Below are 20,490 nucleotides of genomic sequence, written 5' to 3' on the forward strand. Positions count from 1 at the left end.
TCTATTACATATTTTCAGCAGGGTGTAATGAATCATTAAATGTCTTATGCATTGTACATGTTCCCCTTAGATCTACGCCAGAGGACGGCAGCTCAAAGGAACTTAAGTGTGTCTACCCCAGTAAACCCCAACCAGGGATCTCCACAAGTTCCAGGGCTGCTGGCGGCAACTCCGGGTCTTCAAAGGGACACCTCAGCTCCTGGTGGACCCCCTGAGCGGACTGTTCAGCCAGGATTACAGTCAACCCTCGTACTGAGACGCCCTGGAACGCTTTCTCCTGCCATATCTGGAATGGGTAAACAGAGCACTTACTGTTATTTACAGTTTATATAGTTTTCTCTGGTTACCAATAAACTTGGTAATATTCAGACACCATGGAAATGGCATTTCATTTGGAAATAGGAGCACAGTTATCTGATTAAGCAGGAGTTCCATATTCAATTAGCCATAACTCTTTACAGCTGGCACCTTGTGATACTGAAGCCTATTGCTAGAGCTCGTTTAACTGTTATGGCTTCTTTGTTTAAATGGCAATAAAACTTTGCAGTATTCTGTAGTCAACGATATATAACATACCTTTTTACAGCCCTGGGTTTAGGAAAGCTTCAGATTTTATATGGATCCGTTATAAAGGCAAACACGTCTAGAATATATATTCTAACTTTACTAATACCTGCAGTTTAACACTTTTTTTGTTTGTTTTTTTGTTTCTTTATTCTTAGAAGTAAGCCTAATTAGACCGTTGAAACAAATCAAATATCTGTCTGATAAGATTGCAAATGTGGGCAATGTTAACAGCTTATGAATTAATGTTTTAGCAGTTTGGTGGGTGGGGGTGGTATAAAATGTTTTTACTTTATTGGCATGTTTACTTACTGCTGGAGCCAGCAGTTATGCTTAATTAGTCTGAAAAGAGCTGGTAATCAAATGTTACTTTCTACAGCAAAGTACATCTTCCGATTGCTATGAATTGGCCAATAGCTCTCCTGGATTATTTCTTTCAGAAAAAAAATGGGTCAGGCTGGATTTTTTTTTACGGTTTTGGAATAATGCTGGCTTTAGGGTAACCCGTTCTGTGCAAAAATATGCCTGACTCGTTTATGTGAGTGTATTTATGCACAGAGGCTGGATTTTCCAAGTATGTGATATTTACTGATGGTGGCGTAGTAATTTTGGTTGCTATTCCTGCACACTTGGTATTGGGCCCTGTACATTTGCCATAATTAAAGGAGAACTATGAGGTGAGTGCTTTAAACTCACCTCATAGTTCTAGCCGACCTGTGACAATGAGACTGTCGAGAAGTGAGCGAACGCATACCGGCGTTTCCTCACCTCTCGATCCTGTCACAGCTCTCTGCCGTGACAGGGGAGGGGCTGGAATCCCCCCTCCGATCCGCCAGCGCTGACTGGCGGAACGGACGGGGAGGGGGCGGGTACAGCTGGCTCTGCCTCTAGATAGGCGGAGTCAGCTGTCAGTCACGCAGCTGGGCGGATCCAGACATAATTGTCGGGATCCGCTGCGGCGTCTCAGTATACCGCGAGCAGCAGCTACAGCTCATGGTACACTGAGCCTAGGGTGACGGGAGGACGCTAGTTTAACATGCTTTCAACCGCTGCAAAAATACACCGGTAGAAACAGGTCTTTACTGACTTCATGGGGAAACAATCTTGCCTTTTAGATACTACTTGCTCACCTTACCAGCTTCTCATAGCAGGGACTGTGGGTGGGCTGCAGTGCCACCGGCAGACCACATTACCCTGCAAGCTTTGCTGTGACTCTTATGGCTGCAGCAGCAGCTTGTCAGAAGATTGACATGTAGAACATGTCCAGAAGTCATTCCCTCGCTCGCACTCCCTCACTCAACAGCTGAGAAGTTTTATGAATTGCTGTCACTGAAAAGTAGGAGGATGGACTGGCTGTGATACCACTGATTTGGGGGTGACAACACTGAGCCAGTGGTGGGGTTGCGTCCACCACACAGCTCTGTACATCTGTGGCTGCTCAATGGAAAGGGTGTCATTGCTGTGTATGATTTCCCAGGCAGCTTTCAGCAGTGTCCCACAAGAGCAGGAAGCAGAATTTCAGCAATCTTAATGGTGGGATCAGTAGTTCTAAAGAGCACTGTTCTCTTTAAGGTTATAACGCTATCTTTCTTGACCTAACATTTTCTTTTCTAAACTGCCTTCACATGTTTTTGGAGACAGGCTGATTATTGTAGACAGTAAGAAAAGTTGAAGTTTGATGTGTTCCACTTAACCAAATTATTTTTGACATATGATCAGCCTGATTTTCAGATGAAACAATTTCACCGATGGTCTTCTGTAGGTAAATGGCCGTTTGTGAATTGGCCAATTGCCGAAGTAAAGTTTTTTTTTTTTTTTTTTTTTTTTTTTTAAAAACAACTGGACAATGAGTTTGGGTATTTTTTTTTTTTTTTTTTTTTTTTGTAAAAACTACTGGTACATGAGCTTGGGTTAAAGTTGTATTCTGTTTATCTATGATACGGATATGGGGTTACACAGTGGCCAAGTTGTCAGGCTGCAGTTGTTGTAGAAAGGTAGAAATGAATGTATGCCTGAATTGCTTATCCATTGTTGAAGTCTGGCCACTTACTGTGAGCTGAGCAGCTGGGATGCTTGTCCATCTCAAGCCTGAGTAGCAGATGCCAGTTTGTTAAATCATACTTACACTTTCAGGTTTGCCAAACTAAGATGACTGGGTAAACATTTCACTGTAAGCATGTGTCTTTTGTACTAAATTTGTAATGAAATATGAAGTTGCGGCTAAAAACCTTTTTACACACAGGTCAGAGTTTTTATGCATGTTTATTGCCTTTTTTAAATTTGCTAGCTTTCCACAGAATGTATCCTGCTTCATCACTATGCATGTATTGTAGCTAAGCCAATAGATCTCATGGTCTTTAAGTGCCTCTGTTCATATCTCACACTATTTTGTGGAAGGAAAAATCAATTCCACCCTTGTTCGCAACTGTGTTCCCATATGTTGGAAAATTAATAACCAGCAGGTAGTTGAGAGAATGCCAACCCTACAGAAATGGCCATTCGTCCAGCAATGATTGCTTTGATGTTTATATTAATTACTGTTGTTGGTAACAGCGTGAGCAGCAAGATACATCGCTGGAGAGGCCCATGTCTTTTGCTTATTAAAGGATTGGCTACATGGTGGAAAATTGCCTGAACTGTTGGCTCTCTGTAGCACCATGGTGGTTTTTCTAGCAAAACTGTTATATCAGTGTCAGTATCAGTGTATATAAAATGTAAGATCTATAAGCACTGCTTGAGTCTAAAATTGCCTAACAACCCACCTCCATTAATTCAGTTTAAAAAAGCAAAAGAAAGCATTTTTCAAGTTGAAGGATTTTTATGTTTTCACCATTCTGATATCAAAATGTATAATGATTTTAATGTAAACCCTTGATATCTGCTACTCTGCTGTGTAGCAAATTGGTGTAATTGGGTTAAAGTGGTATCCGGTTATAGACTGCATATCAGCTGAAATGTAGTTTTGTTTAAAGCAGACTTGTTCTTCATATACAGTGAATATAAAAAGTCTACACGCCTGTAAAAAAAACAAAAAAAAACCTTTAGCTGACACCGCCATATGGCATATGTTGCTGGCAGCGGGGCCCCTTTAGCTGCCGGGACTCTGTTTGCATGTGTAAAGCTGACTGACGGCTTTACACTGGAAGTGATTCTGGCGGCTAAGCTGTTGCCAGATAGCTTCCAGGGGCCAGTGAAGTGCACGATCTGCGCTAAAATAGCTAATTTGCAGTGTAAAGGTGACCCTAGGGTCTAATTAACCCCCAATGTCACCTAAAGAGTACCTGTCACCACTGTTATGCTATCACATAGGGGACTTGTAAGCCTCTCTGTGATGGCAATTAAGTAAAGTTTAAAAAAAGTTGAACTTTTTTTTTGTTTTTTTTTTGCACACATTATAATCCACATTTTAGGCCTGAAAATTGTTTAAAACCGCCAAACATTATATATTTTCTGTAAGCAAAAACCCTGTAGAATAAAATGCTGACATTTGCATATTTTTATGTTGCACGATATTAGTGCAACTCTTTATCAAACCCAAAAATTTGCTTAATTTTAATGCCCAAAGCCATAATATAATACCATTTTTATGGATACCCAACATGCCCAAGTAAATTGTCTGCGTCCGTGAAACGGCAACAAAATATTGTACCCCAATTTGTCCATAGGCGATGCTTTAAAAGCCTGTACGGGTCTTCAGTTTAGAGATCCACAAATATTGGCCCTTGAATTATTGGTCTCACTCTGGGGTGTGCGGCGATACCAAAAATGTGTAGCGTTTTCGTATGTAGGCGCACCCGACGTGTGTTTGCATTAATGCGGGGGTGGGGGACTTTAAACATTTTTTATTTTTACATTTTGCTATGATTCAATTTTTTTTTCTTTATTGCCATCACATAGGGGCATTACAAATGAAAAGCTATAGCCAGGGCTTGAAAAATTTCAGGGTGTCTCACCAGTCAGTCAAAAATTTCACCAGTCGGCATGACCGGACTATTGGCCTTGCAATTTATGTTAAAAATTTTTGGGGACAGATGGAGCTTTCTTTTGGAGGTATATAATCACCTCGGGGTTTTTTTTTTTTTTTTTTACTATACAACGAAAAAAGTACCGTAAATGTAAAAATGTTTTTTTTTTGCCACAAAACTTTTATTGCTATTACGTCGGGGGCTAAGAAGCCCCCGATATAATTGCCAATTTACATGACAGGTCCCGGCCGCATCAGGCACAGCGGATCTTGGGACCGGCAGTGACAGCTGCTAATACAAGCGATCGAGCGTCTCTAGAGATACCCGATCGCTTGAATGTAAAGCTCCCGGCCAGCCGTGTAATTACAACAGCCGGCCGGGAAGCTGCTCGTCAGGCTCCACCGACCTCTCGCCGTGGACGAGTGGATTTTTCATGCCCTGGCTATAGCTGCCAGGAGTTTGTTTAAAGGGGCCAATTGGCACAGAAAGACATGTTGGTGGCAGCAAAAGGGATAAAGGCCCCTGCAAGCGTATGCATATTAATATAAACGCGTGTAGGGAGGAGACGATTGCCCTACATATGTTAGGTATTGCTGCCCGCAACAGAGTGAGAGCAATAATTCTAGGGCCAATATTCACGGATACTGTATCTCTAAACTGATGACCTGTATGGGCTTTTAAAGCGTCGCTTGTGGACAATTTTGGGTACAGTATTTTGTCGCCATTTCAGACATGCAATTTTTTTCTTGGGCATATTTGTTGTAACCTCATCTTTTATATTTTACAAGAAAAATGGGTATTATATTTTTGGGCACTAAAATTAACTGACGTACATTTGTCTCTAAATTTTTGGGTTGTATAAGGCTGGGTTCACACCTAGGCGTATCCAATATGCGAGTTTCGTGACACGCGGTTTTACGGCGATTCGCGGAAAAACGCTCGTTTCCGAGGGCTACCTGGCTGTATCCCAATGGATACGTGTGGCAAATACGCCCCAAAGAAGCTCCTGTACTGGGCGTAGGGCGTTTTGTAGCGCGTTCATACGACCTGTAATACGCCCAGGTGTGAACCATACCCATAGGAAATAATGGGATTTCAGTGTTTGAGCGTTTTGCAGAGCGTAGGAACGCGCTACAAAACGCCCAGGTGTGAACCGGGCCTAAAGTTGCACTAATATATCGTTCGATTAAAAAAATTTGCAACTGCCCACATTTTATTCTACTGGGTTTTTTTTTCTTCAGGTCAAGTACATTTTCTGCAAGTACATAAAAAGCAAAGTGATTGCAGCCACCACGTCGAAGAACTGCCAAGATGGGATATATTCAATTTTATTTTGGGGCTTTAGCTGGTTGACTAAAGATCAATATAGAAGTTCTAAAATAGTTTTAATGCGAAATAAAATTATAATTGTGTGATCTCTATCCATGTAATAGCTATCCATCCACCGGGACCTTCATTGGCAAGACCAATTCTTCCGAGAGAGAGGGGTGCCCTAGACAGAGTTATCGAATATCTGGTTGGAGATGGTCCCCAGAACAGGTAATGGCATCTAAAAGCCTGTTATTCCTGTTTATAACTAAAGTTATGCAAAAGTCCTTTTTAGCCCCTACCTATAAGTGGATCTGTACTCAGTGAAGATTTACTATCTTGTAGGGAATATCTACACATGTTAATGGTGTCTAAGCAGTACTCAAAAATGAAAGAAAAATCAACCCTTTGTCTTTAACTCCAATTATTTAAGTACTGTACAGTTCCTCCTATTATTCTTACAGTACAGTTATGCTTAAGTATTACCCTGGCACTGTAGCTGTCAAGGTAATACTCGTGGGTAGTAATAATTGTGCGGTACTGAAATAATTGGAGGCACTGTTGCTATGCTGTAATGACTGTCAGCAGTTTTGTTGTACTGTGATAATAGTGGATTGTGTGGGTGTTTTTGTAAACAATTGTGGCCACTGTGGTGGTACTGAAATGGGTGTGGGCATTGTTGCTGTACTGTGTTATTGTGGGAGCCGCGGCTATACTGCAATAAGTTGTTAGGCAAAGTTGTGTGACTGTTAATGGAATAGCTGACTGCTGGGAAAATAAGGTTATAAAGCTGGGAGGAAGCGCCTCTAGACAAAATAAATGATGGTGATAGTGCAGCTCTGCAGTAATCTACCATTTAACCATTTTTTTTTTTGGTAAACTATATAAGGAGTTGTCTATGAACTGCCGAGCAATTTCCAAGATAACTGCACTAGCATTGGACATTAGTTTATCAACCTAGCAGGCCTCTCTGTTTAGTGCCTTTGCCAACATTCTCCCAATTAGGGCTTCTAATGTGAAAGGACAATTGCAATGTATTGCTGTTGCCACTCCCATAGCTTAGTGGTCCCATAGTTTTGCAAGTCCTAAATACATGAAAATGCAATGTTTGCAAAGCGATGGCAATGCATATACAGTAGTTTCATGTTTCTGATTACAGATACGTTAAATGTAAAAAAAAATAGAGGATCTATATGGGAATACATACTGTATTAGATTTCATGGATCATTAATACTTATAATAGCATTTCTATACCCATTAAATAAGTTGCAAATGTGTTAGTCAAGCAGTCATTAATTTGATCATCATTAAAATGGGGAGTGAAATGAAATATAATCATGACATTAAAAGGGAGTAGAGCTTAATAGCTTTTAAAATATGCTTTTGGGAGATGGAATAAGATAGTGAGAACATGAAAATGAGGATTGCATTTAATTCATATCATTAAATTATGTAGTTTGTGTGCAGTAGTGTACCACCTTCTCATTCCAACAATTGCAGTGCTTGGCTAGGCTTCAGTTAAACGTAGATGAAGGTATAGACTGTAATGGTGGCTTAAACTGTAGAGGAAAATCGTAGCGAGGCCGTGCTTCATCTTCCCTACATTTGTAGAAATAGGTTGAATCCGATCTTTTCAAGCATTGTTGCCCTACATGTAGACCTCTTTTACGCCTGGAGTACCTCATACATAGGATTTTAGTAATTGAATCCCTTGGTTACTGTATGTTTCAGAAAAGCAAGGAACACTGTACTATAAGCCGTAATTCATGGAAGAGGGCATCTACACTGAGGCAAGGGCTACATATTTCCCCTGTATGGGCCCCTGACCTGAGAGAGGGTGCTGCATTCTGTTGACTTGTGTGGTACATGGGTTGTATTTTAACTAGGGATGCACCGATACTAGATTGGTATCGGTGCCGATACAGAGTATTTGCCTAGCCCGATACTTCCTGTATCCGGAAGCCGGGCAGCATGTCATTACACACTGCCCAGCTTCCTGATTGGCCAGGAAGCCGGCTCCATGCTCCCTTGTCACTTGCGACGAGAGAGCATGGAGCCGACTTTCCGGCCAATCAGGATGCCGGGCAGCGTGTAATGATGCAGCGCCCAGCTTTCCGATTGGCCGGGAAGCCGGCTCCATGCTCCCTCGTCATGAGATGACGAGGGAGGATGAAACCGGCTTCCCGGCCAATCAGGAAGCAGGGTGCCACGTCATTACACAGCGCCCGGCTTCCATGATTTGCCAGCTAGCCGGCTCCATGCTTTCTTGTCATAGTGACGAGAAGCATGGGACGGCTTCTTGTTAATCGGGAAGCGGGTCATTACACGCCGCCTGGCTTCCTGAATGGGACTTCCGGTACTCGGTATTTGGTATCGGCGAGTAACGAAAAAAAAAAATAGGCTTAAAGGAGAACTATGAGGTGAGTGATTTCCACTCATCGTCATTGTTGGAACAGACGTCTGCCAAAAAACTGTCGCAGGACGGTTCTATTGATCGGGAAGTGAGCAGAAACATGCACCAATCTGCTCACTTCCCTATTATCTCCCTGCACTGAGTGGTGACTGTCTCAGATTCTCCAGAGTGGAGAAACAAATATGGATGGGGACAGCTGGCTCCTGCCTCTAGATGGGCAGAGCCAGCTGTCACTCGTGTAGCTGGGTGGATCATAACAGTATTGTCGGGATCGATCCCGACTGCAGCGCTTTTAGTATATCGCGGGCTACTGAGCTTTGGGTCACAGGAGGAGGTTAGTATATGTTCTCCCATGACCCTAAAGAGAACTATGGGGAAAAACACTTACCCCATAGTTCTCTTTTAGGGATAAGGTTAAACCCTTTCTTATCAAGGCACATTCTACTAGACTAGTAAGTGCTTCTCAGGCCATTCAGCATCAGGAAGCAGTTTGTCAGATTTTTCAAAGCTGCCACCTGATCTTCCATTCATAAGTAATGTCATTTTTAACTGGTGAATATTTGTTTAAGCCTCTGCTGATGCATGCTTTGGCTGTAAGGTCTTCCTAGCAGGCTGCCCTCAGTTATTACAATGTTATGTGGGCTGTTGGCGCTTTTTGTTTGTGGTGTTGCTCACCACTCTGAGGACATCTCGGTTGGTTGTCTTGATTCTGTGTCCCTTTTTTAATGAGTGAAAAAAAAAACAAGCGTTTTGAACACCCCTTAAAATCAGTTTCTTGAATTAAGACGGGGCTTGACAAATCCCAGGCGCCAGGTAGCCAATGCGACTAGACATTGTGTCCTGGTGCCTTTTTGCTTTTGTCTCGTTCACTGCCCATTTCTTCTCTGCTGCTTTTAAGATTCTTTGTTGCTGTGGGTCCTCCCACGCTTGTCATTTTTCAGCTCTCCCTCCCCGCTAGTCCCCACGTGCGGTGCTGAAGAAAAGTAGGGAGGTGAGCAGAAGGTAGTTTGTATTAATATCAATACTGCTGTGTTTACATTTAGCTGCCTCAGCAAGCAGCGGTCATTCCCCATCTAAAGATTTTGAATTGGAAAAGTGACACTAGGGGTCCAATGGACCCCTCATGTCACCTTAAAGACCTGTCCTCTCCAGAGTAAAAAAAAAAGGACATTTTGGAAAAAAAGGGAATTTAAAAAACGCCAAAAAAAATGTAAATTCTTCGCCCCGTGAACGCGAAAAAACCTGGTGACTAACTTTTTTCTTTTTTTTTTTTTGCTGGCTCCTAGATTCAAAGAAAATTGTCAGGCCCTGCATTAAGAGACGCATGTCCCAACCCTCTGAGTGTGTGACCTACATCTAACACTTCTGAACAAAATTGAAGCCTCGTGGGAGGGGAATATAACTGGCTGGCTAACTGTTTTGTTTGCCAATGTCCAAATCCTCCTGAAGGCAGCAACATATCCCAATTGCCTTTTGATTTACTTCTGATCTGGTCTCTTAATGAACTCCAAGAAACTGATTTTATGCCGAGTACAAAAATTTATTTGTTGGCTGGGAAAACCTGATGGGGATATTTTGATCTTCATTTATTTCATTTTTGATTTTTTTTTTCTTTAATAAATGTGCATTTAGTCTAAATGCTTTTGTTTCTTTTTAAAGGTATGCCCTGATATGCCAGCAATGTTTTTCTCATAATGGAATGGCACTCAAGGAAGAATTTGAGTATGTTGGTGAGTATTCATTAATAACACTGGTGACTGTCCAGATACAATAATTTTGTATAAATAAGAGGTTTTCCTCAATATAGCCTTTTAACATGGTATGTTTTATTTGAATTTCTAAATGAGGAATACAAACCCGTACAAAGGTTATTTTGTGATGACGTATTGCCATCCTGAAAGGTAACAATATCTAATTACATTAAGGAGATTATCCATGAAAACAAAGTATATCTAAAGGTAATTTTGTTTTTTTTAATGGATAGGTTTGGGAAAGGATAAACTCCCAGGGATTATTTCTTTTTCTATGACCGATATATAAATGATTAGGGCTTGTTTTAGGTTAATGTTAGTTGACAGGCCATTGTTCTTTTCAGTGCCAGGGTTGGTGTCAGTGTGTTTTTAGGTAGGATATAAAAAAGCAAAATGCGCGGTTTCCTGCCCTACTATGGGTAGTAACTAGAGGTGCGCCAAAATGGAAATTTCCAAACCAAAATAAAAAAAATTGTCAGGCCGAAACGAAAGATGTTTTTTATTTTATTTTTTTCACATTTTTCAAATTTAATTTTTTTTATAAACTTTTACATTTTTGTATATTCATTTTTTATTAAACATTTTTTTACTTTACTTTTAAAGGGCTTCTGGGAAATATTGGATCTAAACAGACTCCTGATATTTCACTTTTAAAATAGAGGACTTTGAGGACACTATCTCTTTTTCTGTATCCCCTGTTATCAATGAACAAGAATCCTCTATACTGAGTGTTCCTGTTCATTCATAACTTGAACAGAGTATATTTACTATAACCACAACTATGAATGAACAGGAGGTGATTTAGATCACTTCCTATTCATTCATATTTGAGGATATAGTAAACATACCATGTCCTTTTATGTACAAACACTCAGCGGTCACTGAGTGTTTGTACTCGTCTCCTTCCTGACAGCTGTCACAGGAGGCTGAGCAAGCGGTGCAGGGAGGAGAGCTCAGCCTCCTGTGACAGCGCGGGCTGTCTTCGCCCACACAACGCTCTGCCGGACTGTCATAGGAGGCTGAGCAGTGTGGGAGGAGAGGCGCCGGCCGCTCACAGCGCTCTCCTCCCGCAGCCACACTTTTTCTCCTCCCCGCTGGGACACAGAGCAGCGCCCAGCGGTGAGGAAAGAAAGCAGGGATGCGCTGATGTATCGGCAGCGAAATTGTGCTTTCAGCATTTAGACAAGTGCCATTTTCGGCCGACATATCGGTGCATCCCAGGTAGAAACGGCAAATAATGAACATGTGGCATCCCCATGTACATCAGGAGTAGGAGAAATGTATTTGGGGTGGTAAATCATGGTGATTACAAGAACTATACGGATGTAGTTTACATTTCTTTTAATATTTTTTTTCCCTTTTACTAATTAAAAAAAAGCTGATAAACATTTAACACCAAAAAAGCCCAATTTGTCCTAAAAAAAAAAGTGTAATTAACCTGAATACAGAGTAGTTGCAAACATATGTACGGCTTTACTAACTCATGCCTATGTTGTAAACAGGGTGCAGTCATTAGTTTGTTTTACCTTTGTCATTAAGGGGTTAAAAACTGGCACCAAAAGGAAGAGTTTTTCATAGCAACCAGCTTTTGAATGTTATAATTCATGAAACATCTGATTGGCTGTTAGACCAAAACCTCTACTGTTCTTTTCTTTTCAGTTGTCCCCTGAAAGGAAATTGCCAAAATCTTTGGTTTTTAACTTGGTCCACAGGGACTCCTAGCAGTGCAGGACTATTTAGAGAGCATTACCACTGAAATAATTTACCACATGTTGATCCTTGTTGCTTGCTAAAGATAAGTGTGCTTTGAGAGAAGTGGGTTTTGTTTTTTTTTGGATGTGTAGTGTGCACAGACTAAACCTTTAATTTTTCCTGCGTTAGCCCAGCCAACTTAGCTGGAGATTTCATATGTTTCTAATTCAGAGTGCCCCAAAGCCATGACTGTGTGTGGCTGGGGAGGACCTAAGGTGAGAACTAATCCTCTAGAGAATCCAAGGTAATCTGTTTGCTTACAGTTTGCCACACCATTCATTATATTTCCGCCAGGCACTATACTCAGTTGCAAAGTTTTACGGGATTCAAACTAGAACGATCCTAGGATCCAGATCACATTTATTCATGCACAATGTACCAGCAATGAGTTTCTGATGAACTTGTAAAGATTTTGTGGGGGGGTTGAGCATTGTTGTACACTTAAATTTAAAGGATCAGTTTTTTGTAAGAATGTTTTCTGATTTCAGTTTTTCCAGTTGGTAAGTATGATTGTGTGTATGTATGTATAATTTTAATTTTTTTTTTTTAAATTATTGTACTGCCTGTTGTGGTTTATCAATTTCAGCAACAAGTTAAAAAAAAACCAGAAAAAAATTAAATGACATGTGTAAGCACCCTGGGCAGCATTCATTTGTTCTATCCCCTGCCATTGCCACTTGTTAAACAGCTTGGTTTGCATGTAAACTTTGAGAAAATATAATAAAGGAATGTGAAATAAAACAAATATACAGTGTATATACCAAATGCTGTTATATGATAACCACATACAGTTATCAGAATGCAGTATTTTTGTGATTTAATCAAGCTTATATTATTTACTATACACTACTATGTAATGTCAGCTTCTGAAATACATCCATTTCTTTCTTTCTAGCATTTAGGTGTGCTTACTGCTATTTCCTTAACCCTGCAAGAAAAACCCGTCCACAAGCACCACGACTTCAAGAACTGAACCTAGAGAGAAGGCCAAGAATGGAGTTACAGGATTCTGCTAGCACTATGCAAGCTGCTTCAGATGAGGTTGAAAACCAAAGTTCTTCAGGTATGACGACAATATGAAAGCAGCTGTATTGTTTCATCTATGTGATATCCAAAACTATATGTAACTAAGATTTTAAGGATTGTTATATTTCTCTTGGTTTAGAAATGACTAGGGATCAGTAATTCTCCAGGTAAGTTTTGGTAAAATTCGGACATAATGGGTAAATTCGTTGGTGTCAGTGGGAATTTTGTTTCAATGGTTCCTGAGTGTAAGGAAGTTCTTTCGACTGTCTGTGACCTGTTTTTGTGCCACAAAATGATCACTTGTTAGGATGCTGATATAGAGGTGCATGGTTGGTGACGGGTGCACTGTGGACATGGGATGCAGAGGTGAGCTGTGAACTATGGGTGCGCCACTCCTTCCTTCTTCACCAGGGTAGTTATTAACTTTGTATAGGTCAGGGGGAGGGAGGTTGATTAAGAATTAAGCTGCTTCCAAAGAGTGTCATGGCTGTAAGTTTGAGAGCTGCATTAGGCCAAGGCTGATTGTATTTAGTATAGGTTTAGGCTAAATCATGTCACAGACATGACTCCCGGAGACAGATGCATCATGTGATTTGTAGTTTCACCACAGCTGGAGGGCCGGAGTTTGGCTACCCCTGGTTTAGATTATCTGTTTCTTTGCCTACACCACTGTGTCCCTGTTCCTTCAACTTCCCCTCACTTGGTTATCCCCAAGGCACCTGCTAGGAGCTGAACTTCCTGTTTCCCTTCTTTGGAGTGCAGTTTACTTGTATTCCTCTGCACCATTCACCAGCTTCTAGTAAAGTTTGACTGGCTCCCTCTCCCAAAGAGGTTTGCTCCATGCACAGGTAATTTCAGCTCATTATGCACTAGTGGACCTGGGAGAAGGATGTGAAGAGATCCCCACCTCCCCAAATAGGGGACAGCCATATAAAAGTCTTGATTAGCCATCTTTTGGGCTGCTCATACAGTAAATTTTAAGTTATTTTGACATCGGGGAGGGAATAAATAGCCATGTTTCCGTGTTTGCAGAAGATACAAAAATAGGGAGGGTACTAGAAACAGATCGTGACAATATAACATTGCAGGAGGACCTGGATAACTTAGGGGAGTGGGCAATACTATGGCAGATGAGGTTTAATGTCGATAAATGCAAAGTAATGCACTTTGGACATAAAAATAAACAAATAGGCTATACAATCATGGGTGTGCCGCTAGGGAAGTCGGAAATAGAAAAAGATTTGGGGGTCATTGTAGACCACAAACTGAATGGTAGCTTGCAGTGCCAAGCTGCGGTAAACAAAGCTAGCAGGGTCTTGTCCTGTATTAAGAAGGGGATGTATTGCAGGGACAAGTCTAATTGTGCCTCTATAGATCGTTGGTTCGGCCACATCTGGAGTACGCGGTCCAGTACTGAGAAGGGATGTCCTTGAACTGGAGAGAGTCCAGCGGAGGGCAACAAAACTAATTAGGGGAATGGAGGACCAGAGCTATGAGACAAGGCTTCTGACCTTAAACATGTTTACGCTGGAATTAAGGAGATTAAGGGGGGGATATGATTTTCATGTACAAGATGTTCAATGGTGACAGCAACATTGGCAACAAACTGTTTGAGATTAACTCCATTACAAAGACTAGAGGCCACCACCTAAAGTTGGTGGAGAAAAAATTCCAGCACAATCGGCGAAGAGGGTTCTTTACAGTAAGAGTGGTTAAGGTCTGGAACTCCCTGCCATCGCCAGTGATTTTAGCCAAGAGTGTAGATTTGTTCAAGAAACGTTTGGACAATTTCTTGAGGGACTGTAATATCCAGGGATACCAGTATCCCTAAGAATGAGATGATGCGTGGACCTATATGGGTTGGACTTGATGGACGTGTGTCTTTATTCAACCCCAAATACTATGTAACTATGTAATTTTCCATGTTTGCTGAGAAGGGTTTTCTTTTTTGGACCATAGTATTACCAATCTTTTAGATTCAGCGTTAGATGATCAATGCCTTTTTATCTTTGTCTTAGATCCATCAGAGGAAGGAGAGACCCCAAGTCCTTTAGAGCCTGAGGATGTTGTAGAACGTGAGGAGGCTCCATGCACTGATGACTTACCTGGTGATGCAGAAAATGCCGAAACCCTAGAAAACGCAGAAACAAGCGAAATCCTAGAAAACGCAGAAACAAGCGAAATCCTAGAAAACGCAGAAACAGGCGAAATCCTAGAAAACGCAGAAACAGGCGAAACCCTAGAAAACGCAGAAACAGGCGAAACCCTAGAAAACGCAGCCAAGACGCCAAGTGATGTCAATATAAATGAAAGTGAAGATTCTTTTATGGACACAGAGTGAATGTCACATGTGCCTTCATTAGTTTATGGCAGCTTACTTATCACAAGTTGATGGCTTCTAGTGGGATCCCATAAGTTACACACCATTCAAGTCATCTTAGCTCTGCTCACTACCAGAAATTTGTGGCACATTTATGAAACGTGTACTGCCATATAGCACTTGGGAAAGTATACTTGGCATTTAACCTTTTTGTCCTGCTAGAGTTGGCCTAAATGTGCTGCTGGTCTGATAACCTAGCATGAAGAAAATGTACACAAACGTTTTTATTTTTGAGTATTTTAAGGTAATAAGCTTTCAGGTTTATTTATTTTACATATTGTAGTGGAAACGCTGGGAAATTTTAGTTAAACTGATTTTGTACCAGGGATATATTCTAAATTGCAAATGTATGTGAAATGTCTGGATGGAAACACGGACCACTATTGTTATGTACAGTGTCTGCTTGCTGCACAAACCTCTCCAAGGAAAATGTCTTTTTATTAAATTAACAGAACACGCAACAGTATTTATAATGCAGATTCAGCAGGAAATGTCTAGGTGTCATTCTGGGACGGTACAGACCAGATACATGTATTTGCAGTTTGAGTCATGTTTACATAATGTAACATAGAAAGAGCTTTAATTGTACTTGAATACTGAGCTATATTTATACTTGTACAATGATAGTTCACAAGTCAGTTGTTGTGCCTTGTGTGTTTGTGTGTGGTTTTTTTTGTGTTACTTGTAAATAAAGTCTGATTTATTAGCATTTCTGCTTAAAAGTTATTCACAGAAATATTCACAGAAATATTCCCTATGTGGCTACCTACAACGTGTGTGTTTTGGTGTACTATGGATGTTTCAACTTTTAGGTTTAACACTTTATGTATAATATTTCCTTTATTGTTTCTATATATAACAATATAAACATGTAAACATCCTGTTAAAAGACTCTCCCAGGGAGAAATCCAATCAAAAACAGAAGAGTTATTCATAACTTCTTCCTAAAACAGCCACCATAAATTTCCCTTCCTATTGATATTAAAACCATTGAGACCATAGGGGTCTTAACTAAAATAAAAAGCAAGGAAAATAACCCAAAATCCCTCCCATCCCTAAACCACCCAAAAAAAACAAGATGAATAGGAAACTTTACTTTTAGGACATGCTCATGTTTAGGCCAGAACAGTTTGCATCCCAATGTATCCCTATGGTATTTCTGGGCTCTGATCACACCAGCACAGTCTTTTCTGGTCCAGAAAAAAAAATATTGCTGGTCTTTTTCTGTAGTCTGGAATACACTGAAACACATGCAAACGCACTGGACTGCGTTTGCAGATCTGGTCCAGTCATTGTGTGAACATACCCTTAAAGTGCATCTGTAACCTACAGCCACTGGAAGGGACTTCATATCAACTAAATGTGCATGCAGGCTCCAGGCATGTTTAGATGAAGACTGGCTGGTTGGTACATTTGCTCCTTTTTATATTTTCTATCTTGGCTTCAGCTGTTGCTCATATACAATCATACTGAGAAATATATAGGTTGCCCGACTCTCATAATCCAGTTTCTTCAGAACATTGTTACTTACCCAAAATTTTGCAGATCATGTGCTCTAACTTCAGCTGCTGCGGGCATATTTTTGATCAGTGAATACTGAATCTGGAAGCAATTGGGCTACTAGAAATTTCAGAAGGTCAGTGGTGTTGAGCTGGGGCTTGTGCCAACCCAGTTTGCAGAAGTCCGCTCAGAATTTTGATGGACACACCCCTGTGCTCGCCCAGTCTGTTACGGCAAGTTCATTCCCTGCCCCGCAGCTACACATCACAAAAAGGGTGGGGGAATGCCTCTGCTGCAACTAAGTAGGTTGGCACCAAGCCCCAGCTCATCGGTAGTTAGCAGTGGCAGCTTATATTATGGTCACGTGGGTATCCTTTAGCAGTTGAAAGACAAAAGAGACCACAGCAAACTGACCACCAATTCCAACCAGGGGAACCAGACTAATTCTTAAAATGGCAAAGCAGTCCTTTGGACACATTACCAGTTCACTTGTGGACACCACATACATATGGGTTGCGTTACATCTGACTGGGCTCTTTCCCTCACTTTCTATTATCCTGGTTTAATATTGCTGCAGATGGTGCTGAGGATTATGGTACATGTATCCCACACCACAGGTAATACAAAAAATGAATAAAGTACTATATTGGGTCACAGTTTCAAGAAAGTATAGTATATGGTGGAATATGGGCCTTATAAGTGGGCTAGTAAGAGGTCAAATGGGTCTATATGCTAGCTTGCTGTATGTCGGGTGGATTGCAAATATTTGTAGTAGAGCAAATCTCACCCTCTACAGTGGCAGAGCCGGATATTTGCTTATCACTAACATAATGCTTGGCCTCTGTCCCATCATTTTGTTAAACTAGAGATCTTTGCACAGATGCTCAAGTGAATTTGTTTTGTAAATGTATGCGTTGTGGTGGCATTAAAAATGAATGCCAATGCATCCCAAAACGCAAATACTGTGTTATAACACATGTGTGAATATGGCATAATTGCTATGGAAAAGGTGATGGAGCATACTGGTGTCCGTCCATAGCGGTGCGTTTTTAAATGCCGTTACACTTTAGAAGGAAATGTTTAATCTGTTTACAAATGGGGTATTGTTTTAAGGGGGGTGTGGCCCGCACTGGGCGACACCAAAATGACAGGTTTTTTTGGTATCACCCCCTCTGAAAAGTCGGGCATTCGGTCATGAACCTGACAGTTTCACAAGTAGGAGGGGACCCGGTGGCATACCTTATCCCCGCCAGGTGAACTTCCTCTCTTTGGCGTCCATCACCTAAATGGCCACCGGCAGGTAAGCGTGCGTGACTACGTCCCAGAGGAGAGTCGCCTAGCGGCCTCTTCAGGTGACACCGTGCCTGCTGGCGCCCTTGTTTTTCTTAATTGTTTGTATTATAACAAGCACCAGGGAAAAAGTTATGAAATGGATCAAGCCCCGCCACTGTTACACAAAAACAAGCACTGGTATCCAGCCCGTTATATCATGTCATGCAGTCCAACAGAAGTCTGTTTTAGTTTCATATGCTAAACCTTCATTTAGCATGTTCATGCATTGCCAATGACGTCTAAAATTATCTCATCCACTCTTGCAGCTGCTTTGTGTAAAATGTTTTTCATATTTATCATTCGGCAAGTGTAACATTCTTCAGCAGTCACATTCAGTCTGCCCTATGAAAGGAATCTTGAGGTTTGAACTTTGTACATACAATGTAAGATGTTATCACCAAGGACATCCAAGTGTATTTACCAGCCAGGACTTTATGCCTTGTACTGAACTCTCTTAAAAAAGAAGTTTGTGTAGTGAAAGCAATAGCAATGTTATGCTACTTAGGGTGATTATATTGCAGGTCTGAAAACTGAAACCCTATTATAAAGACTATAAAGTTTTTGTCTGGCCATTTTTTTAAAATATATATTTCTAAAGCAAATGTTTTTAAAACGTCCACTTTCTGATCATTTTTAGTGATTTTTTTTTTTTTTTTTTTTTTTAGATTTACTTTAACAAAACAAAAAAAAAACTTGTGCTGAGCAAGAGATGGGGACTGACCTCTAAAATAAATGCTAGTGCTCTGGCTTTCATACTGGTATGGCAGTGCAGTGACTTATTGACTTAGAATAGGTATGTAATTCAGGAATGCTTCATAATTGTGGTCACTAACTAATAAAGATACTGAAGCCAGCAGCAGCCAGAAGACTGCCATTTTTAGTATGCCAGCAATGGTAGCACTCAAGTTTCTCAGTATTTTTTTTTAGGGTATCCTCAAAAGAAGAGCATCCAGTGTGTTTTATTTGTATTTTTATACTTTTTCTGTGAACGCTCTCCTGGTTGGCAGAAGTAGTAGAAGGGACAGACACTAGACTAAAGCCCATCTTTGGGCAAACCAAAAATAAACTACCCTTCCAGTGGGGCTAACCCGCACTACAAGGGTTATCTGCTTGTTCATGCCTATGGAACAGGGAAAAGCTGTTTTACTTGCCTGATCCCTGTTGAGTATTTGTTTATTTCCATGCATTGTCCTTTTAAGAAAATGTTATTGCATTACTGCTTTAAGATATTGTAGGAGATTTAATAGGAAGTGTGTTTAATAAAGAATGAAGACCTGTTAACATTCTGTATATATTCCTGGGATACAACAATGGTGACAAGGACACCTGAACCCCCTCTGTACAGCCTCCAGAAATGTTTCCGCAGTGCCCTGTGATCTCTGGTGTGACCAATTTTGCAATCTACTTACTGGCATCTGATGTGGATGTGTGTCTCCCCAAAAAGAAAGGGGGCCTTGCTGCTTAACTCATTGGGTTCAGAAGGCTAGAATTTCTTTTCTCTGGGAGAAGATTCTTTATACGCGCCCACAGTACTGGAAACATGTTTTAAGGTCCCCACACACCTTGCGATAATCGTACGATAATCGCAAGAAATGCTGCGATCGTACGATTATCGTAAGGTGTGTGGAAGCTGTGCGACCTCTACTACTGTAAGGTCGCATGACTTTTAACTTACGAACATGTTCGAATTACACATGCTACACACCCGCCGAACATCGTACGATGCTCGGCGGGTGTGTAGCATGTTCGTACGATAAAAGCCGGACGGGCCAGTGTGTGCAAGCGCACACTGCCCGTTCGGCATTGCGGTCATCGGAAGCCCGCCCCTCAGGGGGGCGCCGCTTGCGATCATCGCAAGTACGATCTGCCTGTCCAAGATAGGCAGATCGTACGTTTTTTTTTTTTAAGTACCTTACAACCATCGCAAGATAAAAGTCTTGCGATGGTTGTAAGGTGTGTGCCCAGCATTAGTTTGTTTTTACCAGATGTGCATGGCAGTGCAGGAGGCCAGTAATATGCAACATCCCTCAGAGGGTAATGAAGCTTCTGTTCAAGTACAAAAATAGGGCGCACAAACTGCATGTTTCAACTGTGGAGGTAACCGCTATAAAGGAGGCATGAAGTTGCACCCTGCACAATGCAAACTCTAGCCGCTGGGCAAAATAAACCACTATGCTAAATGTTGCCATTCCACATCTAGCATATCTGTTTGCAACTTAGAGCAGTCTGATCAGGAGCCTGATGACATGCAGGTTTATGCAATTGGAAAGGATCAGACTAATTATATACTCTGTCACTGTGTAATTGCCAATGTCAAAGTTCTGCTGCTGGAGCAAAGGTTTTCATTTTGAATGCAGAATCTTACAATGCCCATTTTCGTTATTACCCACTCCAGGGAACACTGACAACTCTAACATGCTACAGTGGTACCCAAATTTCAGTGCTGGGTATGATCGTGTTACCTGCCACACACCAAACAAGCATTTGGGCAGTTTTGA

General features: G+C 41.1%; 1 protein-coding gene across 1 annotated transcript in view; it reads left to right on the forward strand.

Annotated features, from left to right (window-relative positions):
- The window catches only part of LNPK (lunapark, ER junction formation factor), a gene marked incomplete at its 5' end in the record, with an annotated part of 54,877 nt that extends 39,014 nt beyond the window's left edge, over window positions 1-15,863 (forward strand). The window contains 6 exons of the mRNA XM_018572256.1: window positions 71-295; window positions 5,963-6,068; window positions 9,911-9,981; window positions 12,650-12,817; window positions 14,799-14,900; window positions 15,036-15,863. Coding sequence (XP_018427758.1) covers window positions 71-295; window positions 5,963-6,068; window positions 9,911-9,981; window positions 12,650-12,817; window positions 14,799-14,900; window positions 15,036-15,121 — 758 coding nt within the window. The remainder of the gene's footprint in view (window positions 1-70; window positions 296-5,962; window positions 6,069-9,910; window positions 9,982-12,649; window positions 12,818-14,798; window positions 14,901-15,035) is intronic.
- Window positions 15,864-20,490: the final 4,627 nt, after the last annotated feature.

Source organism: Nanorana parkeri, unplaced genomic scaffold (genome assembly GCF_000935625.1).
Source record: "Nanorana parkeri isolate BGI_ZX_2015 unplaced genomic scaffold, ASM93562v1 scaffold44, whole genome shotgun sequence".
NCBI lineage: Eukaryota > Metazoa > Chordata > Amphibia > Anura > Dicroglossidae > Nanorana > Nanorana parkeri.